Below are 22,856 nucleotides of genomic sequence, written 5' to 3'. Positions count from 1 at the left end.
CAAAAGTAATACTTTATTTGGACGCTCATCTAATCATAACAAAAGCAAAATTTTGAAGGTGTATTGTAAATTGCAAAACCACCATCCCTACCACCAAACATCACCATCTGCTAATTAGAACATTCAATAAATAGAGATTTACATCCTTCATAATTTTAGGCTTTTTTTGCTCCCTTGGCCACAAATATTGCCTTTTTTTTTCTGAGAGACTGTGTCCTTCCTGCTCTAAAAAAAACGTAGACAAATTCAAAAGTATTATATTAAACAGACCCAGCAGCAAGAAGGAATTCAATAAAAGAATGGCAGAGAAATAAAACTGACATGCTGCTTGTTATTAATACACTGCCCCTACCATACATTTTAATAAATTATGCTATTAGCTAAATACGCTCCATCAGTATCCTTGGAGATTTTCAAACCCCAGCTGGATAAGGCCCTGAGCAACCCGCGTTCCCTGGCCCTGCTCGGAGCTGGGAGGCTGGGCGAGAGCTCCAGAGGTCCCTGCCCACCGCAGCAACGCTGTGACTCCACGTTCTATTTTTTACTTTCTGACTATTTCCATTACAGAAAGTAGGCCTGCTCTCCCTGAAGAGTTTCTCATTGTCCTCAAAGTGCGAGGCCACAAGGCAAATATCCTACCGCAAGGCAACCGTCTCCTGGCTGTAATTTACGTGTTAAAGGCCTTTAAGCCCTAACAGTGTGACTGATATCGTCAGACTTGGAGAATACAGACACAACTAAGTATACAGCGTACGGATATTTTAAAAAGTGCACTGAGAATGTTCTTCAAATTTAATTGTTTACACACCGCTTATTAGCAAAGGCCATGCTTACCTGCAAGCAGTAAGAACTTGTTTAAATAAGCAACCGCCTTAGGCTTCTAAAAGGTCTGCAAACTCCCAATCAAAAATTACTGCTGCCCCATCAATGTGTCATATAAATGTTGGCATGTTAATTGTGTATTTATAAGATTGTTAATGGTTAGTTAATTTACCTCCCACACTATTATTGTACTTGAAATGATTTAATGTCTGCTAAGGGAGTTAACAACATGTAACAGCAGATGCGAGAATTTTACCTTTATACTCTGCACCCCGACTTCATGCTATTAACAGTCCGTGTGCTAAATTACCCAAGCTTCTTTACAATTTTACATACGCAATCACTTTTCCCGTAAACAAACACACTGAAAAATGGCCAGAAATTCTATTTCAAACTCCAAAGTTTAATACAAACGCATTTTTTCCTCATCCTCTTCAGAATTTTCAAAAGGATACATTAAAACTAATTTCTCAATAAATTAATATTAACTGGAAATTCAATGAACAGTTAACACCCTCTCCCCAAAAAATCAGGAAAAAAGTTCAGACCCCAACATTCAGTTCAGATTTTTATGCCATGTTTTAATAGTTGCTACCTGCACAATTCTAACTGGTTCCTCCTTTTGATGAAGGCAAAAGGCAGTTAGATGGCACAGCCCTGGTCTGAGGGACCCTGACCTCCAATGACGTAAAAGAATTCAGAGAAGCGAAGTTCAGTTTTGCAACCCTTTACACGAGTACCTTTAAGCCTCCACGTCATCAGGTTCAGCAAAATTACGGATACGGGACCAATTTCTCGATCTACTGAGATCTGCCAGCACACCGCCCCTGCTGCATGCCTTATACCCACATCCACACGTAGCAGCTCAATTTAACGGAACTCAGGGACCTTCTGAGCATCAGCAAGTTATACATTCTTCAATCATAAACAAAAAATAAATGTTCTTTTAATACTCGCACTGTATAAAAGTTGTTCTACTATTAAATAAAATACTTTGCAGGCAGCTGTCAAGCGTACTCTATGCGAACACTAAAAATGAAGACAGCAATGTGAAACCTATGCAACCTTAACAGTATTTATGTATGACATGATATACAGGTTAGTCTTATGATGATATACTACTTATTGGCAAACACCTTCCATGATTCATCACACAGGTGGAGAGAGCTGAATCAGCCCTTCACTTTCTTCTTGATCTTTATTATTCATCTGCCTCACTTTCTGCGTATTATCTCATCAACACCCTGGACATGAACGCCCTCTCTCCCCTTCTCCTTGGTCTCATACCGTATTACCGAAGTGCCCCGAAGACATGGGGAGCACAGCCCCATTCGTCTTGTGCAGTCACAGAACATCCTCAGAGATGTAAAATTGCACCATCAAGAGGCTGAGCGACTTGCCAGGTTTCGCAGGAACGTCGCAGCAAAATCAGACAGCTGGATCTCAGTCTACTATTTTTATCAGAAGTATTCCTCTTCCAGTAACCCACTGCTATATTTATGGCATCTGTAGACTTTCACAGCAAGTGAAGCAAGGCTGTTATGCAGATCAACCTCATTCATAATACGGCATACAATAAGTAATGCAGAGCGCTCTAACAAATTATTCATCTCCCAGTAGGTGACGGAAAGGTCTTGAAAAGAGGATATGTAGTTACACAGGCTACACCTTAAACACACAGATGAACACATCTGAATTTGGGGAGGCAACTTCATGAATGTATTTAGTGTTCTCGTGACCCGCCTGCTTGCCTGATCTACTGTATTTATTTAAATAAAAGGAAGATTTTCTCACTTTCCTCTTTCCCCCCCAAAAACCCCATACAAACCCCAAACACCAGTCTGATCTAAATTCACATGTTGTCCTACATCAAGCGTCAACGAGATACGAAAGCAAGTGTGAGGTAAGGGGAAAGGACAAGCTAAACACACACCTCCTGCGATTGCCATCCTTCCCGTCCCTCCTACGAACCCACCAGGTACCAGCGCAGACAGCAGCAGGCGCAGCCGGAAGCATCGTGCCGCTCCGGTGCGGGACCACGCTGACTTGTGGGACTGCAACCACGTGCCAACCTGCTCCTACCGCCGCCTTCAGAGGAACGCGTTTGACCTTGAGCATCAAAAGCACCGAGTGCAGGCTAACTTACTTTTGGGAAAACGCAGTTATTTTGGATTGAATTTTCTGGTTTGTGTTAAATATACACGGTTGAATTTGACAAAATCCCTCCCCGTTACTGCCCGGCGAGGCGGCTGGTCACTACGCCACAGGCCGGCAGCCGAGGCCGGCCACCTTTCACGGTCGCGCCTGCCGGCAGCGGGGCAGGGCCCCCGAGCCCCCCTTCCACTGCACCCCAGCCCCGCTCTGCTCCCCCGTCTCGCCCGCAGCCTCCTCGAACATTTTCTGGCCGAACTGTGGACTTCGCTTGGTAAAGCGAAACTCACGACAACAGGCACGTTCCCGTGCACCGCACCAGTCCCTGTAAGGAGTTCACAGACGTCAGGCTAAAAACCTACAGCTCCGCCGACCACAGTCTGGTGACCACTGGCTCATCTTCCACTTAAGGACAACTGTTCCTAAAATTGCAAGCTAACGCCACCTTTTCATGACGTGCTACAAGTGGTCAAATACAAGAAATATTTTCCTCTCAGAAAATGTTGATATTTATGCCTTTCATGCTTCAAACTATATCACACAGCACACATGGAAATTTGCTCATAGACCTCTAAATAAGCTAGAATAAATGATAAAAATCGGAGAAAGCTGTAAGCAACTAAAAATGTTTTGCTACAGGAAAGAGCTACAACCTTGGAATTCTACCAATTTTAATGGAACAATTTTAAGAATCCTTCAGTTCAAATAGCTAAAAGCAGCTGTAAATTCTCCACAAAACTCTTAAGCCAATTCCTGCAAGGTTATTTTGCTCTCTAAATTAAAAAAGTAAAAAGTGAGAAGCAGGAAAAAAAATTTTCTCTCTCCTATTCTGCAAAGCTGTAGCCTTTTTTTTTTTTTTTTTTAAGAAAATATGTTTAAATTGACTGTCTTCCTTAAGGAAGTAATAAATAATTAAAGCCCTATTCAAGGTAAACAAAAGTATTCCAAACAAAGATGCAGCTTCTGGAAGGTGCAACCTGGACCTAAACCAATTACTAATAATGTCAAAATACAGCAGGCTGGAAGAACTATATAACATTACAGGTCATCTTACTGCTCAAGGGCTCCCGTAGTCACCAGACCTAAACACCTCTCTGACTGCAGCTCTTTAAAGCGATCTTAAAAACTAATGAAGAAAATGGGCAGATTAGGATAAAAAATTGATTTTTTTCCTCCCCCACATCATATAAGCTGGAATAGGACGGTGCAAACATACTTCAAAATTTATGATTCAGGTTTATGAAATAATTTCACAGTTAACTTCTGTCTGCAATTGCAAAAGAAATGGTTCTGGTTATCTACATTTGCAGCAGTACAAATAATCAAACCCCTCGAATGCCAGACAGACTCCTGTGCACGCAGGATAAAGGAAAGTGAACCGCAATATATGAAAATTCAAGTCTATGTTTCAACAAAAGCTCAAGTGCATTTAAGAATGAATACTTATCTAGAGAAGCTGTCACTCATGCTTTGGGTCCTATCATTAAAAAGCAAATAATCATTTAAAGTCATTTAAAGAGGCGCCCTTCCACAAGTGAAAGTGGAATTTGAAAGTTATGATGAGAAAACACTGCATTACCCACAACTTCCAACAAATTATTTGTTAGTTTTCAAACCTGTAAATCAATCTGGCATTAGCTATGTATTTCTATGTTTATAAACTGCTTGCAATTTGGCTGCATTTTTGTTGTCATACCAATCAGGATGCAAATTATACCAACTCCGATATTTTAATTATCGAGCTTTAGGGAAGCAGGGAGAGAATATTGCAGTATGTATGGAAACTGTATGCTCTCCTCTCTTTGTTTCCTGATCTTGTCAAATCTTCACTTAATGGTAAACAAGTTGATTCTCAGCTAACCTGAGCTATCTTGCATCAAGATTTTAAGCAAATAAATAAGTATAAAAAAATGCAGAGATTATAAATTAGGGCAGACAAATCTGTATCTAGACTCATGCCTGCAAAGAGCATTCTATCAATATAGTGAAATGCTAATCTCCTAATTAACAACCTAATTAGGTAATTATGGCTTTGCAGAGGGATGCCTAAATGAAATATGACAACATGGTCACCTCTTTATATGGCACCTGTGGGCCTTTTCAGCTGTCACTGCAAAGAGTGCAATATCAATTTGAACAGATGACAAAGTGTTGTCATTTTTCATTCTGATACTGTACTGAATGGTTTGGATAGAAGCAGTTTAGAAAAGCGGCATCTTGCCTGGTTTTTGCCTAATCTAAATATGTGCAAACACTTTGCTTAATTTTTAATGTCTATGATTATGCTTATTTTTTCATATCGGCTAGCAAGCGCTACCTGACACGCACGTTACATCTCCAGCGTCGTACTGCGATGACCCACCGCACCGGAATCCCTACTGCCTAATTTCACAGCATGTGTTCAGGAGAATTTACTGACCAGAAAAAAATACGAGTATTTGAGTTCATTGTTAAGGCTTAACTGCCAATTTTAAAGTAACAAAACAAAACCATAGTACCTTTTAAATAACGCATTACAATACCCATTTTATTTTTAGTCCTGATGAACACTTTTCCAGAAAGGGGGAAGAGCAGCCACTGTCCGCGAGCGGGTGAAGCCGACTGTACTTCGGCTTGCACAGAAAGCCAGAAAAGAGTACTTTCAACAACGGCACTGCACTTTCACATGGAACCACGATTTTTCACTCATATGCCTAAAATACTTTAAAGACAATTCGCTAAGCTTTAACGTTCCTAAGATGGACAAATAAAATACCTACTTGCAAAGAGGAGGATAAAAGCGTAGGCTCAGACTGCTCAAATATTAGACTAGAACTTCTATTTTGGCTCTTCTCATTGTGGTATTCAAGAGCCTAAAAAAACACCCTAAATTTTACAAACACCTATACAAACCTCAATCTTTAAAAAAAAAAAAAAACAAAAAACAAAAAAAAACCACCCAGAAAGCTTCAACATTTTACCTTTTTTTGCCTATATAATATTGAGAGAGATGCCACGTTGGTTGTGTTTTCCTGAGCAAGGCTCACTAGTTACGTCTATACCACAATTAGCAAGTGAGCATGGAAGTACGGCATTATTCATAAATTGCCTGTATTTCACCCGCACGGCTGCTTCGTAAAGCCTGCCTGGCTGTGCTGGAGCCAAACTGGACTGAAAGGCGTTTTAATCCCATGAAGGCCCACAGCCTTAAAGAGCTCGCTCTGGGTGGACGCAGGACGCCGCCCGGAGACGCGCCGGAGCGAGGGCCAGCCCACGGGACCTTCCCAACAGCCTCCGCGCAGCGCTGCAAAGCGCCACAAACGTGTGCTGGTCCTCGACACTGAGGTGCAGTTGGGTTCATCCAGCATTTGTGTATTAAACAGAAGAATATACCAAAACAAACAGGTTTGTGTTTGTCATTTTTTCCAGTTTGTTGCCATTCCACTTCTGATTGCATGAAAATATTTTTATTGCATAAAAAGGATGATCACAATCTTATTTTTTTATAATCTAACAGGGTGCAAGCTTCTTCTGACTTCACAAATGCTCACGAGGATAATACCTACTTAAAAAACTCCTGAGACTTCAAGCCCCTTTGGGACTCTACGTCAAATGCAACTGGACAGATTCACATTTCTTTAACCACAGATTAATCTCCCTTTCCTCTGGCTTTTAATTTTTGTCTTGACAGATTTTTGGTCTGTCTCCTTCAAGAGCACGCAAAACATAATCAAGGAGCTTTGTTTTGCTTTCAGAATAACTGATTTAGACACAATACTTCTCAAGCAATAAGGAAACAAGGTAGGGATTACCCTTGCACTGTCTTGTAGAAGAAACTGAGCTTACAGACAATGAGTAGCTAGATATCACAGTTTAATAAAGCTTCTCAGCAGACAGACACACAATTAATATTAAAACACATCCTGGGGTCTTTGGTAGAGGTACTGTCCAAAGAAAAGCCCTCACTTGGTCACTTCTGACAAATGGAGAACTGCTGCTAGCAAAAGCTGAGGCGGCGAACTCGCTGCAAGGCACACCTCAAACACGAGGCAGCATCGCACCCACGAACCACCGGGATGCCAGCAATACCATCAGTCTGTGGTACCGGTGCCCCTGCGATAGCATTCTGTGTGCTGCCAGGGCCAGCGCCGCCGCATTTCTGCTTCCGCACCCCTGCGCCCCAAAGCTCCCAGCCTGCCCCTCCCCGGGGTCAAAAGGGAAGAACGGAGGAAAGCCCGAGCTCAGCCAGTGCCACCCGTCCTCTTGGAAGCACGGGGTCAAAGAGAGCTGCCGCACAGGTGACCTGCTGGTCCTACGCCGGGCTGCGCTGCTGGCGGGGGGTGCGACGTGCATCCTCTTTATTTGCTGTCCCGTTTGTTAAGATAACTCGCCTTTCAGTACAGGGGTCTGTTTCTCGTGCTGACAACTTGGGAAGTTTGGGAAAATTTGTGCTACAGAATGCACAAGACAGACCGTTCTGCCAAGCTGCTTCACCTGCCGAGGCCTTTGCTGATCAAAAGGGAAATCTACGTCAGAACTCCGCTGTTAGACAAATTCGTTATTTGTTGCAACTGGGTGAAACAGTTAAACCAATAAACGGATGCTGAAGGGGTGTAATCAGAAAGACCTGAAACAGGACTGAGAAAGAAATGTACTAAATTGGTTCTGATTCACCACTTCAGTTATTTCTGTACAAGTCTATATGTAGACAATGATCTCAATTATTTTAAGTCTAACCCAAAAAGGTGTCCGTGAACAGATTTGCTCTGATTCTGAAAAAATAACTGAGAGAGTTTAATTCCCAACCTCGCATTTACTGGATAATCCCCTGAAACCTAAAATCAGGTAGAACGTACTCAGAAAATGTAGAAAGCTAGAGCTTGGCCCTAGCATTTCTCGTTCAGGCGACCGCTATCCTTCCACCGACACCGAGATCAACTCTCGTCCTGGTCCCTCCTGGAGGAGGGGCAGGCCAGCGGGAGCTCCGGCGGGGAGGATGCCGGCGCCGAGCACCTCCCGCCGCGCACGCCGAAGGCCAGAGGACAGCCCAGCCCGAAGCGCTCATGGCGCAGCCCCCGGGCAGCCGCAGCAAGAACCCGCAGGCTGCAAAGCGGCCGGGGACGAAGTCACCAAGTGCGGGACCGGCGCTGCGGGCAAGCGGCGGCACCGGGCCAGGAGAGCCCCGAGCCGCCGGCCCCCGAGCGCGGCCGGGGCGTTCCCAGCGCAGCCCCCGGGGCGCCCGCAGCGCCCCGCTCCCGGCCTCCGGCTGCGCGTTCCGCCCCGCGCCTCCCCGCCGGCGCCGCTCTGGGCCGCCCCGGCCGCAGCCGAGGGCTGCAGCGCACCCGACCGCGCTCGGGAGAGCGGCGGCCGCAGCCCCCGCGGCACCGGGCCGGGCTGGCGGCGGGCGCCGGGGAAGCCTCGGCTGCTTTGGCCCCCGGGCGCCCCGGGACGCTGCGGGGGCTGACGCCTCGCCCCGCGGGTTTACCGCGGGCTGTTGCGGGAAGCAATAAGCGAGGGGGTACAGCACGGAGCGGCGCCGCCGCGGTCGCCCAGCGGGAGGCCGCAGCAGAGCCGCCGGCCGCGCTGCCGGCCGGTACCGGGCGGGCGCCCCGCAGCCGGGCCCCGCGCCGCCCCTCGGCGACACCCGCCGGGGCGCGGACCCCGCACGCCTCCGCACTTACGGGCTTCGCCGCCGCGCCGCTCCGCGGGGCCGGGCCGGGCGCCGCCGCCTCCCCCGCCGGCGGGCCGGGGCCGCCGCTTCCGGGGCCGGAGGACGCCGCCGAACGGGGAGCGCTGGGCCGCGCCGCGACCCGGAAGCACCGCCCCCGGAAGTGACGCCACGGCCGTGCGCATGCGCGGGGGGCGCGGCGGGTCCCGAGCGGCGGCGCTGCCGGCGGGGGCCTGGCACCGGCACCGGAGCGGGGCGGGGCGGGGCGGGGCGGGGAGGGCGGCCGTGCCGGGGGCGGGGGCCGTGCGGTGCCGCCGGGGCCGCGCCGTTCGCAGCAGACGCTGCGGGAGGGGAGAGCCCGGTAACGGCTCTGCGGGCACCTCGGTGAGTTTTTAGTGAAGCGGAGTCGCGGTTGCGCCTCCGCCGCGCTGCTCACGGCGAATAAAGAACCGGGTGCCCGCTCCCGCGCAGCGGGTGCACGTCCAGACCCGCCCGGCTGCTCCCGTGCGAGACCCTGCGGTTTGTCTTTGTTTCCTGCTGTTACGGCACGGACGGGGCGCCCTAAGCGAAGGTACCTGTTGCAAAGAAGGTAGCGAACCCCGCCGGCAGCGCCCGGAACGGCGAGGAGCGGCCCGCGGGGCCCGGCCGCGCTCCGCCTCACCCAGGTTTCGCCTCCCGGCGCTGCCCGCCCCGAGCAGGGGAGCGCGGCCGCCCCCGCCGCCCGTTCGCCCCCAGCCTCCACGCACCCGCGACCGCAGGCGGCACCGGGCACCGCCAGGACTCGGTCTCCTTCGGGCGTCCGTGGCCTCTTGGCCCTGCGTTTGTGTCGTCCCTTCCAGACTTGCTGGCGCAGTCTGCCTCCGCGGTCCGCTGCGGAATAACGAGACGATCATGCAATCACAGAATCGCTTAGGTTGGAAAAGACCCTTAAGATCATCGAGTTCAACCATTAGCCCAGCACTGCCAAGCCCACCACTAACCCATGTCCCCAAGCACCACATCTCCCCGGCTTTTAAATCCCTCCAGGGATGGGGACTCAGCCCCTGCCCCGGGCAGCCTGGGCCAGGGCCTGACAGCCCTTTGGGGGAAGAAGTATTTCCTAATATCCAACCTAAACCTGCCCTGGCGCAGCTTGAGGCCGTTCCCTCTCGTCCCATTGCTTGTTCCTGGGGAGAAGAGACTGGCTCCAGCCTCCTGTCAGGTGCTGTAGAGAGCAATAACAATATTGGTTAATCCCTCAGCAAACATCAACAAAAAGCAGCCATTACAGGATAGCGAAGAGCCCTGCGCAGTGTGCTGCCGGGGGCACCTGCGTGGAGAGCATGTTTGGTAGTGTAAAGAGCAGATACCAACGGCCGGCGCCGGTGGCCGAGCGAAGGCAGGGCCGGAGCTGCTCTAGCAAACGGCAGATCGGGGGTAGCGGGAGGCCATAAGCAGGAGGCGCAGCAGAGAGCCGCTCTCCAGCAGCCCTCTCACGCTGGAATTACTTGGCTCAGCCTGATAAACCAGCAGAAAAAGTAACCCAGAAGAGCAGCTTTCTGCTGATTTGGCGAGGCAAACTGGGTCACCACGGGGTGAGAGGAGAACCAGAGCTGGCATGGGGAGGGAAGCGGGGGAGCACCATCCCGCTTGCTCCAGCACCAGGTAGCGATCGGAACTGCTCATCTCGCCTGGGAAACCTCGCCCTCGGGGGACAAATGCAAACTGATCTGTGAAATAGCCAAAATAACAGTAATAAAAAAGATCTTTGAAGTAGTGTTCTTAATAAAGCTGACTACGAGCATGTTTGCTCAGGCCAGAAAATGGTACAGTAATCAAGATGGAAGATAATTAGAATTTAAATGAACATGCTAATTGCTTGGAGGGACAGTAACAGCGTAGTTATGTTAACCAGCAGTAATCCACAGCACTAAACGTAACCCCTGTGAGACGTGGTTAAGGGTTCCAAATCAAACAGATGACATCCAAGTTACAGTCCTGAGTGAAGGTACGATGACGGTGATGTCAACCGTGATTGAGAGCAGAGGCAAGCGGAAGCCAAGAAAGATGAAGAGCTCTGTTTTAGCCACGCTGGGTCAGAGTTGTCAGCCATACATCCATGAAATGTCAGAGACGAGGATGAGATTTTAGTTTGGACACGACGTCTTTCAACTGAAACTGTCCATCACAGACAAAGTACATCCAACAAATTAAATATCATTTTAATTGCTACTGTGGCTCTTTATCGCCGTGCCACAGGTGGTTTTCCCTTCCTTGAGGGGGTCTCTGTAGCAATAGTTTTGTTACACACTACTCAAAACGTGAAGAAAATTGATCAGCATTAAAGTAACTTCCCTTATGTATTTGCAGGAGCTCTGCATAAGAAAAATTTGGGGGGGAAGGAGGGGGCAATGATCTAAAGATGACCCCTTTATAGAATGAAGTCTTAATTACTCTTGATGCACATTTTTTTCCTCTTCCCGCTCTCGGCAGTCTGTGCACGTATGCCAAGAGCTGAACCACCAGGCGGGCGGCCGGAGCGCGCCCTCGGAGCACAGCTTCCCGGCCAGCGGATCCGCAGGGAAGGCTCCCGGCCCCTGACAGGGCTGCTCCGCGCGGAAGAGGCGCAGGGCACGGCCGGCAACGGACGGTCCCCCTCCGCCCGAGCCCGGGGCCTCTCCCTCCCGCGCCCCGTCCCCACCGCACGGCCGAAGCTCCCGGCCCGGGGCGAGGCCAGCCTCCCGCCGGCACCCGGGCGCGGCGGGCCGGCCCCGGGGGCTGCTCCCGGGCCGGGGCCGGCGGGGCGACCAGACCGCCCGGCCACACCGCCCGCCCGCCCGCCCGGCCGGCAGCGCGGCGGCGGCGCTGAGGGAAACGCGAGGCCTCAGCCCGGGGGTTACCATAGCAACGGAAGGGGCGTGGCCGTCGCCGCCGTCGCCCCGGCCACGTGACTGTTCGAACAGCCCAATCAGAAGTTTCTCAGCCGGGGGGCGGGGCCTGCCCGGGGGCAGGCGGGCGCGGCACCGCCCCGCGCGCGCTGAGTGGCCAGCACCGCCGCCGGCGCCCGCCCCCGCGCGCTGCGATTGGCCGCCGCGCCCGCCGCTCCCGGCCGAGGCCACCGCCCCCCTCCCCGCCCCGGGGAGCGCCGCCGCCGCCGCCGCCGCCGCCGCCGCCGCCGCCGCCGCCGCCGCCGCTCGGCCCGGCGGGAGGCCGACCCCGCGCAGCCGGACCCGCGAGGCGGGCGGCCCCGGGCGGGGGCGGGGGCGGCGGCGGCCCCGCCCGGCGGGGAGGGCCGGGGCGGGGCGGGGCGCGGGGCGGGGCGGCGCGGCGTCCCGCGGGAGGGGCGGGGCGGGGCGGGGCGCGGCGGGCTCCGCGTCCCTCTCGCCGCGGCCGCTCCGCTCCTCACAGGCTGACACGTCCGCGGTGAGTGAGTGGCGTTGGCAGGCTGTCAATCCCTCACCCCAGCGGCCATCAAACAACATAAAGCACACACGGGCGCCGGGCGGCGGGGCTCATAAATTCCGGCGGGCCGATATTTTTGCACATTGCTTTGCAGAGAGTGTGTAATTAATTTTTTTACAGTTCTTTCCCCGTTATTTCCGCTCTTTTCTTTGCACAAGTTCAAACTTTTGATTGCTGCTGCTTTACCCCCGTTGCACAGACTTGGGATCATTTGTTATTTTTGGGGGGGGCGGGCGATTAATTTTTTTTTTTTTCCCCTCTCTGATTGTGTTTTCTTGGCTTTTTTTATGTTGCAATTTGGGGGTGGGGGTGTTCGCCTGGTTTGTTGTGGTTTTTGCTGTTTGCCACCCTCCTAACTTCTTGAGGATTTGAAAGCGAGTTTTTTTGATTTTGTATTTTTTTTTTTTTTTAATTTTGCCTTTTTGCAAAGAAGATTTTTGGACAAGTGGGGAAAGACATAAAAAGCAACAATAAAAATAAAAAAGGAAAAAAAAATTTAAAAAAAAAAAAAAAGCTTTGGAGGAAGATTGTACCAGGAAAAGAAAACTGCAAAGAAACCTCACCAACTCATTCACCCGAGCCACAAATATGATGATGATGAAAGAAGATCGTAACTAGAGAAGAGAGTGATTTACTGCACTGGGAAGGAGAAGAGAGTGGAATAAACAGCTGAGATCCGGTCAAACACAAATACTGATTTTTTTTCGTTGTTGTCGTTGTTTTGTTCGGCTGCTGCTTTTCCTTTTTTCTCCCTTTTTCTCGGCGTGTGCGTGCACGATCGGAGCCGGGCGCCGGGAACTGAGACTGCCCGCGGAGCCAGGCGCTGCCGGCGCCCCGCTCCCCGCCCCGCGCTCCCCCGCCGCCGGCGCGGCCCGGGCCGCGGCCGGAGCATGGACGACCAGTCCAGGATGCTGCAGACGCTGGCCGGCGTCAACCTGGCCGGGCACTCGGTGCAGGGGGGCATGGCCCTGCCTCCTCCCCACGGACACGAAGGGGCAGACGGCGACGGCAGGAAGCAGGACATCGGCGACATCCTCCATCAGATCATGACCATCACTGACCAAAGCCTGGATGAGGCACAAGCAAAGTTGGTTTCGTCTAATTAAACCTTGTCTTTTTCTCTTTTTTTTTTTCTTTTTTTTTTTTTTTTTTTTGTGTGTGTGTGTGGTTTTTGTTTCTCTCCTTCCTGCTCCTCTGCGGAGACCCGGAGTCTCACAATTAAGAGCAACTTCTTGGTGCCGTAGGAGAAATTGCAAGCAGCCGAGGCAGAGCCAAAGTTGCTATTTAATGATTTTTTTTTTTTGTTCTCTAAAAATATATCTATATAATAAATACATAAGTATGCGACGCTTACGCCGTCGCTGCGGTGCGCGGGAGGCTGTGGCTCATCCCTGCCCGTCCCCGCTGGACGCTGTCCGGCGGACCCGGCCTCCGAGCCGCTGTCCGTCCGTCCGTCCGTCCGTCCGTCCGTCGGGCGGCTCCGCGCTCTCCCTACGAGTGCAACTTTTTCCCTTTCTTTCCTTTTCTTGCCTCCCTGCCCCCGAAGCGGCGGCAGATGAATTACAAACCTGACAAGATATTGCTGCAAAGGCGGGGGGGGGGGAACGAGGGGGGGGGGGGGGGGGGACGGGGACACGACCCAATCCTGGCTGTTTTAAATCACAGTAAATACAAAAACAATGTTAACTCTGGAAGTCCCCCTCCCCGCTCCAATCTCCTTAATAAATCAGTTGTAATATCGCAGGACGGATCGTACCGGGGACAAGGGGGGCGGGGGTGATTTATACCCCTCGGTCGGGCGGCATTTGCACAAAGATAATTCGGTATAAAAGTCAGAGGGAATGGGGGGGGGGGGGGAAGACGGTAGCCGGCCCCGCGGCCCCCCCCCGCTAGCCCCGCGGCCCGGCGCCGGGAGCCACCGTACGGTGGCTCCCGGCGCCGGGCCGCGGGGCTAGCGGGGAGGGAAGGGGGGCTACGAGGAGACGGGGATCCTTCTCGTAGAAGGCGCCATGTTGCTAAAACACGGCGTTAACCGCTTGTACTCTCCTCTCTTTCAGGAAACACGCACTGAACTGCCACAGGATGAAACCCGCCTTGTTCAGTGTCCTCTGCGAGATCAAGGAGAAAACAGGTAAGGGCCGCCCGCGCCGCCGCCGCCGCAGCCATCTTGATCCCTCCTTCCTTTTCCACACGCCGCTGCCCGCCGGCGGGGACGGCGCCGTCCCTCTGCCGCCCCTCACGCCGCCGGAGCGGGGTGGCGGGTGACCGCCGGCCGCGCTGCCCGCTGGGGTCCCGCCCCGCCGAGCGGCGGGAGGCCGCCGGCCCGGCCCGGCCCGCTCAGCCCGGCTCTCTGTGAAATGGCGCGGCGGAGAATCCCCCGCCGCTCCCCTCAGAGCTGCGGGGGTGCCCCGCCAGCGCCCGGGCTGCCTTTTGTAACCGCCGGGACACTTTGCAAAACACTTGTCAGATCTGCGTTACCTCATTTTTTGCCTCCCCGGGATGCGTAGCACGCAGCAGGGACCGTAAACTTTCCGAGGGTGCGCGCTGCCCCGGTGCGGGGAGAGCGGAGCTGAGCCCCCGTCAGCGAGCAGGGGAAGGCGGCTTCCAGGGACCCCGAGGAACGGCAGCGACGGATGCTTTGACCCCAGATTTGCCTGGAGCGCAGCGACGCTCGAGTTGCTCTTGGGCGGTGATGTTTCAAATGCCAAAAATTTTCACCTCCAAAGTACAAAAAATATTTTTTCTCCCCTACATTAGTGCGACACTAGTAAACGCTGCCGTTTTTTTAGAGGCATTTTAGGGGTTTTTTTTTGCAATTTTTTCACATCACTGAATTCACAGAGTTGGTTTTTTTTTTAAGAAGAAAATTTGCAAAGTGTTCTGCTTTGTATTACGAGAATAAGAACATTTATTATGATCTGGCTTTAAAAATAAATGCATGCATTGGCTGGCCTTTTAGCTAGATTTGATACTCGATCACTCTCCCCTTAATTGCACACTGAAAAAATAAAGGCTACAGACGAAAACAACAAACGTGAAATCATTGCAAATCTCAGCTGAGAAGCCTAAAAGTGCACAGTTCTCAGTGAATTATGGTGCTTTATGTCCAAGGGTTTCTTCGCTACCGGGGATCCACTTCAGTTTCTGCTGACAGCTAAGCACTAGGGTATTGACTGTGTTGTGAATATTAAGATTGATTCTGCTTTATATTGCGTTATATTACCCGGGATAAGGGGAACGATCCCCCTTCTGCCCTCCCTCCCCACCTGCCTACGATTTGCCTCGATCGGCTCGTAACCCCTTTCCGTCCTTCTTTGCCCCGCGTTGGTTTTCTGCCTTTCCCTAAACTTTTTGCCTGTCCTGCTCCGGAGCCGGCCAAGCAACCTGCCCCCGATGTTCAGACATTTTGCGGGAGGCAGATTTCAATTACGGAGGCAGGCGTAGGTCCTGTGATCACTTTATTTGCAGAGGGCTTAGCCTCACTGTTTTGAAAGGAAAGTATAGTCAACCACATGTCAGAGGTGAGCTGCGAAGAAAAACCCAAGTCCTTTCAGCAGCGGGGATTACTGGCAGAGGGTGTTCGGTGAGGCCAGCGCCGTCTCGGAGGTGAGAGGGAACCTGACGAGACTTCGTGGTCTGAAACGTTTCGGGGTGTTTCAGTGGTACCTTGTAAGTTGGGATCCTGCCTTTGTGCTGCGAGTAGTCGAGCCAAGTTTGCAAGTTCTCCCTTTTGTGAAATCGCTGAGAACCAACAAAGAGTGGAGGCGTCCGCCTGCCCAAAGGCAAGATCCTGCCAGCCCCGGCAGCACAGGAGGGACAGGATTAATGCACCGGGTGATTGATGGAGATGAATCCACACCCCCACCAAAAACTGTTCCCGGAGGGGGACCTTCACTCGGGGTCTCCCAGTTGAGTCCGTGTAGGCTTTAGTTAGCGTCCTAAAGCAAAGAAAACGTGAAAATAAATTCTAGCCTATTTTCTGTAGGCTGTTTTCGTCGGAAACGGCTCAGTTCTGAACTGGAAGGGTGAACGGTCTGAGACGCAATTAAAGCAGAGGTGTTGTGTGTGTGTGTGTGTGTCCCGGTACTCTGCATTGTCTTGTGGTCCGAGTGCTTAAATCTGCCTGCAGCTGGGTCACGCGCCGGTACTTTGTTCTTTTTAATCAGAACCAAAGTTTGCCTTGGTGTTGGCAGTGGGAATTGCCGTGATGGCTTTATCGCTACCTGCTTCTGAGGGGAGGACGAGAGATGAGGAGGGAGACTGTAGCCTATACATAAAGCGTAATTGCAGTCATGTCTGTTCTGAAATAAGTAATGCAATATTTAAGTCATTTTTATATTGAATTATGTAATTTTTTATATTTTAGTAGTTTGCAGTACAGTCAGCGAGGACTTCGTGAGACTGGTTGTGAGAGAACACGTAGAGGAATCCTCAGTTTAGGTAGAGCAACTCTGTCCCTTTCCCGCAAAGGGTTAATGAATGCATCACATTTTAAAAGCCTCTCTCTCTGTCTCGCTTAGGGTTAGGAGCTCAAGATTCCCCCCACCCCACCCCGTGAGGTATTTACCATGTACAAAGCAAATCACTGAGCTTACTGAATTTAGCCTTGACGTTTCTTTTTTAACATTTTAACATTTTTAAAAGTGCTGCATAATACATTTAAGAGCTTTCCAGGTATTAATAGATATGTGCATTCTTAGAGGCAACCACAAGGTAGCATGGTTTTCATAAAGAAACTGCCACTTATTTCTTTAATTAGTTCAAAGAAAAATGATACCCAAAGTTCTACTGAAGCCCCTCCAATAAAATATGAAGATAAGCAAGTGAGAGCCCACGGACTCTATTTTGCTGTCTTTTACCCGTTCTCTGAGGCGTCGCTTGGAAGTGTTAAAGTTGCGTTCCTGACGCGCTCTCACATCTGTTGCATACCTGTGTCACAGTCTGTCTCCTGATGCGCCTACCAGTAGGAATCAAAAACTGATCTGCGCCTCTGTTTTTTTTAATAGCTCTTTTTTACCGACTGAAAATCCTTCAGATTTGTAATTTGATTAAGCCTCCATTAGGATGTTGCTATACCTGAGGTACTGGTTATTCTCATGGAGATAGAAATGAAAATATATTAATTCTTACAGTCTTAAAATGGTTAGGGAATTGCAGTTATTTCCCAATGGAACGACGTATTATTAGGTCCTGGATTGTGTTGATGGATGGTTTGGTTTTTTGTCTTTAAAAATCGTTCGTATGGATAGGAACACACGTTTATAAAGATGTCTGAATGCATGTGCGTATGTGCGTACGTGTATACCTTTATTTATTTATTTCCGTAAGTCCAACAGAAACAATGATAGCTGCCAACCAAACCCTAATTTACTGTCACCACAAACCCTAAATAGCATTCATTTACTAGTAAAGCCTAATGGCATACATGATGGTTTGCCAGATTTGTGGCCTTTGTGAGGCTTATAAGCAGGACTGACTTGGGAAGATCATAAAACTTAATGAACTTCTCGACTGCAGGAGGTGTCCGCAGGGGAAGAGAAAGGCCTGCTTGGCTGGTTGGGCTGGTTGAACTATTTTTTATGTCTAAAGAGAGAGGAGGAAAATGTTCATTAAGAACGTTCTCCCCTCGTGCAGAGTTTTGTTTTAAAGAATGGGGGGGGAAAAAAAAGATACGAAAACCGGACAAATAGTGATGTTAACCACGGGGTTAATTTCTTGTTGTTCGCCATGTAAGCTAAAACCTTTATTTTTATTGCTACAACTGTAAATAGCCATACGATGCCATTCCGATGATTAAAGGGCTGTATCGTGCCCTTACTTGCTGCAACGCTCCTTATTGATGAAAATGGCCCAACTCTTTTAGGAACGCCCCTTGTCAATATGCTGCAAAATCTGTAAACCGCCTGGTCGGTAACTCGTTTGAGGAGGACTTGCTTTTTGCCTTGTCTGCTAGCAGAATTTGAACACGTTAACCCCTTTCTTCACTGTGGTTAGGTAGAAATCGAATCAGAGGACTCTTCCCTTGCATTACACAAATTTCAACTTTTCAGTGTTTGTAAACTATCACTTAGTGCCAACCACTGGCAATAACATATAATAATACACAATCCTAGCAATCCTGTTGAAACATTAAAGGATCCAAATGGAACAATGAAATGGCACTGATAGCATACATATATATGTATGTGTATGTATGTTAGCTATTTTCTAAATATCAGCTGTGATGTTACTGTTATTCGGTTTAGCTATTTAAAATATCTGTGTGCAGTCCTGGTGTTTTTTTCAAGCTGCTACATACGTATTTTTGATTTACCCCGACTACCTAAGGAAGTAAGCATTGTGTATTTATGTGCATACATCTTTTCTTCAGTTCAAAGTGTTTCGCTTTTGTTTCCTTTCTCATGCTTCAGTATCCAAGATTTTTCACTGAACCGTTGGTGATACTTTTGAATGTTGGTTGTTTTTTTTTTTTTTAATTGTCAGCAAATGTATTACAAATGATGACGTGCAGTAGAATGTTAGGTCATTTACACTGCCCTTATGGCAATGACATTGCTTTTCTTCATAAATGTCCTACTAGGAAAAAATAAACTGAATAAAGTATCTTGATTGTCATTTGGTCATCTGTTTCAAAGACATTCATTATCAAAATTCTATTTCTTCAGTGGATTTCTAACAGGGTACTTCTCTGGTTAAGAAAACAGGCGGCTTTGGTGATTATTTTCATTAGAGAAATTCATGGTACTTTGTCTTACAGAACCTGTAACTACACCTTACCTTTAGACCTTACCGTTGTTAGTGCTCCTTGCTATATTTAAATAACAATCTTCATGTTGATTACCAGGATCAGTGTTTCCAGATCTCCCCCCTCCCCCCCACAGAGGATAAATTTGGATCTACTTGTCAATACTAATTTAACTAGGAGCAGGAATTTATTTTATTTTATAGCTATTTTTCATGTCCTTCATTTTATTTTTGAATTTGACACGTTTGCTTGCTTATCTGAAAATACTAAATTATATGAGTTACTGTGTGGTGTATTTTAGGATGCTTGTTGTAAGTTAAGGAATTTTTGCATTCAGAGATAAATTATTATAATAGCATGTAGTGAATGCAAAAGAGTCCTCTTTTTTTTTTTTTTTTACAGGATTTAACACATTTATCAAGCTCTATTCCTGCAGCTTTCAATGAAAAAGTTGGATGATATGGATATTATGCTGTCTTTTTTCAATTTAAATATTGATTTGTGTGAAACATTAATATAATGATATTTGCAGTCTACCGTAGACAAATATAAGCAGAATTAGACATACTAAATTGTTACAAATGTAACGCAATATTTAGATACCTATGAAGGCTATATTAATAATTATATAGTAGAGCGCGAGAGAGTCCAGTTTGTATCTGTCCTCAATTTTTAGACTGTTTTTCAATTCCTTGCACATCGTGCATATATGATGGTTCGATGAATATTTTTATGAATAGCAGGAATGAATACTGAATCTGTGTAGCAGTGCGTCCAAATCAGCGGAGCCCCGAGTGGAGTTTTCCCGTCCTGGTATCATTGGCAGAATTAGATGTAGCTGTTTGTAGTCCATGAATTGACACCCTGAGAAGAATGCTTTGTTTGTTTTCTCAGCAGTCATGTTTAATGCTATTCGCTTATCAAGGTGATCAGCATGGTTCAGATAACACATGCCTGACACAGCCTGCCTTTTTTCACCATCATGTTGACCTTTTGTCACATTTGCTTTTCTCTGGTAGGCAATTCATGTCTTTAAGTATGAATGGAGTAAATAATTCACATCAATATTTAATATAAATTATTAAAGTTTCTGTCAGCTCTTATAGTTCATGCTTTTATAAAGTTGGAGTAGTTCATCAGCCAAACAGATGAATTGTGCTTCTCAGCTGGACATTAGAGCTCCTCCATAATGCTGTCTTTACAGTGGAAGTAAACAGGGAATTAAATATGAAAGGAAATGAAGCCTGGTACTTGAACTCTATATATTTTTCAGTGATGCGCATTCTTTAGGAAGGCTCAAAGTACTGGATAAATATCCATCGTAATTTATTTTGTTATACTTATTTTTTTTTCACCCCCTTCGTGTTGCAAACAGAAATGTAGAAAACCCCACTGACCCCGGCGTTTTCTTCTACTCTTTGTTATTAGCCTTCCGTTAGTGCTCCAGCTCCCTTCTTGGGTTTAGGGTGGGTGTGCTAGTGTTGGGGTTTTCTGGTTTGGGTTTTTTTTTCCCTTAATGTTCTCTTTCTGCTTTTAAAGATTGATGGGGAGCACTAAGACAATGAAGTTTCAGGGTTTTTTAGTCCTTGTTTATAAATTATAGTTTATATTTTGCAAAGTGACCTGTGATTGAAAGCAGATTCTGAAAATATTTTTTAAAGAAGAAATGGTCTGATATCTGATTGTAACAGCTATAACGTATTTATTGCTTCAAGAATTGTATAAAAATAGCATGTTTTGCATAAAACCATATAGTAAAAATCATTATGCACTTACTTGAATTTTATTCTATTTTAGGTATTTTACTTCACATTCTTTTGTTAACGCTCAGTTCAATGCATGTGGCACAGTCATATGAACTTGTAACAATATATGAATCACTGAATATCATCCGTCCTACAAATCAATCACTTGGAAGGGGGGGTGGTTTTGTATCATGTGTTTACGGGTCAAAACCTTTTGCTATACTTAAGTCATGCATCAACATTCAAAGCTAATCTCTCATTCCTTATTGTCCAGCAGGTGGCTTGTTCATATATTATTTAATTTTTAATTATTTATTGTAAGCGGAAAACGGAATTTAATATTATTATCCTGATTGCTTTTTTTAGAAGAAGAACAATTTTTCAGAATATCCTGTTGTATATGAAAGGGTCAATGAAAGCATCTAGAGATCTTCAAGTATACAATCTAAATTAAGATTCTAAACAGGCATTACAGATGCTGGTAACTTTGGCAATTATCATTTTGTTTGGTGAACAGTAGTAAAACAGTGTGCGGTAAAAGTGTTTAGAGAGAGAGGATAAATAAATTGAACAGTTTTGCAATGCAAAGTGGTTTGTGGTGTTTTTGAGGATTTCTTGGCTCTTGCTTAACTGCTATTGTGAAGCCTGGAGCAGATTTTCCCATTGCTAATGCCCTAGAAGTATTAATTCACTTTGATATGCTAATTAGAGGGCATTATGCAAGAAATGAGATTAAGTGGCAGCATGAAGCCATTTGCCTGTCAGTAAATTGAGAGCTTTAGCATCAGGAGGAGCTTTGTTTTTTCTGAGTTTCTCTTGGTTTTGCATATAAATAAAATTGATTGAAAGGTCTAGAGAAGCTTCTAGAACATTGGTGGTTCTTTTTCTCCTTCTATGATTATTTAAACTTCATGTTAAAGCCTTTCTCTGAATATTAATTGATCTAATGGGAGATACTGAACATGAAGAATTTCATTGTATTCTCAGTTACTGTATCTTAACAAAAGGAAAGTATTAGAATTCTTTGTGTCATCTGATTTTTGTGGTATTATTTTAGATATATCTTACAGCTTTGTATTATAACCTCTCTGACTGCTAACGGCTCCCGTGCTGAGAACTGTATCTGCGTGGAGGTATTTTTGCCAGTTCTGCTGGTTTTGGGATTGCGGTAATGAGGGCCCGACCAGCTGAAGTCAAATGGTCGGCTCCGATTCCTGGCCGATGGGGCCGTGGGCATTTATCACCCCCATGCACTCACAGCATTTCCCATCATTTCTTATGTAAATCACATGTGTATTTTCCTTCATTTAGGAAGGAAGGGCTGTAATATTGACCGTAGATTTTATTCAACTGCCAGAAACTGTGTTCAACTAACATTAAGGGATTGACTTACAGCCATAAGAGCGAGGAAATTTGGAGTTAATAGTTAAACTCTGCCCTTAACTCAACTCATTGAACCTATTTATTAGAGCATATATGATACGTAAGATCACTGTGCTGAGACCTCTGCAGTATTAGGACGCTCCAGGATGACTCAAAGACGAGAGTTTCTGATTTAGTTCAAATGTTCCTGGTGGTTTTTTTTGTGTGTGTGTGTTTGTGTGTGGCTTTTATTCAGCCTCGGAGTTGCTTTACTACAGTTTTGTGGATAGTTTTCTTTTTATAATACTGTTTAAAAAATATCCGAGAAGTAATTCTGGAAATTGAACAACAATTTATCAAAAAATAAAACCAAAACAAAACCGACCCAAGCCTCTCTAGTCCTCTTTGCCTGAGAGCCTGCAGAATGTTTGCTGTTTGTGCGCCCATCTCCTCCACAGATCGTTGTCGCAAAGCCAATCAGGGGAGTAGTGCTAGAGTGACAGTGCTTGTTACGAGCCCCAATAGTTATTTAAAAGAAAGGAAAAAGGATAAAAAAATGCCCCAGAGCTCCGTGCGGGGGCTGTTCATGCTAGATGCGCATGGGCTCCCCGATCCTGGCAGCTGAAGTCTATCACTGTTGGGAAATTTTTAACATGAACCACATAAGACACAAACCACCGCGGTCTCCCCGAAGCCACAGGGGTTTTCACGTCAGCGCAGGACGACCGGCACGTGCGCGGCGGGTCCCTGCCCGCCGTCCCCTGCCCGCGGCCCCCGCGGGAGCTGCGAGCCCTCTCCGTCCACCCTCCCCGCTCTTCATCAACAAAGAGGCCGTGGCGCGGTTTTCATTTAAAGCGTCATGTCCCTGGTTGTCCCTAGTGCCCCAGCGCTCCTGAACCAGTTTGCCCAAAGAATCCGATCAGGAATTTATAACCCGAAACCT

At 47.8% G+C, this 22,856-nt stretch overlaps 2 protein-coding genes across 11 annotated transcripts in view; one reads left to right on the top strand and one right to left on the bottom strand.

Annotated features, from left to right (window-relative positions):
- Window positions 1–8,743, bottom strand: part of MAPKAP1 (MAPK associated protein 1) — a 108,390-nt gene extending 99,647 nt beyond the window's left edge. For all 7 annotated transcript variants that reach the window (XM_082327755.1, XM_082327758.1, XM_082327757.1 and 4 more), the window contains exon 1: window positions 8,634–8,743. The gene's annotated coding sequence lies outside the window, so the exon portion shown is untranslated. The remainder of the gene's footprint in view (window positions 1–8,633) is intronic.
- A 3,804-nt stretch (window positions 8,744–12,547) lies between these two features.
- The window catches only part of PBX3 (PBX homeobox 3), a gene marked incomplete at its 3' end in the record, with an annotated part of 113,452 nt that continues 103,143 nt past the window's right edge, over window positions 12,548–22,856 (top strand). For all 4 annotated transcript variants that reach the window (XM_082327278.1, XM_082327277.1, XM_082327276.1 and 1 more), the window contains exons 1-2: window positions 12,548–13,148; window positions 14,119–14,192. In XM_082327278.1, coding sequence (XP_082183404.1) covers window positions 12,952–13,148; window positions 14,119–14,192 — 271 coding nt within the window. In that variant the 5' untranslated portion in view covers window positions 12,548–12,951. The remainder of the gene's footprint in view (window positions 13,149–14,118; window positions 14,193–22,856) is intronic.

The sequence above is a fragment of the Platalea leucorodia genome (assembly GCF_965183815.1).
Source record: "Platalea leucorodia genome assembly, chromosome: 15".
Classification (NCBI taxonomy): domain Eukaryota; kingdom Metazoa; phylum Chordata; class Aves; order Pelecaniformes; family Threskiornithidae; genus Platalea; species Platalea leucorodia.
This window is presented reverse-complemented; position numbering and strand designations above follow the sequence as displayed.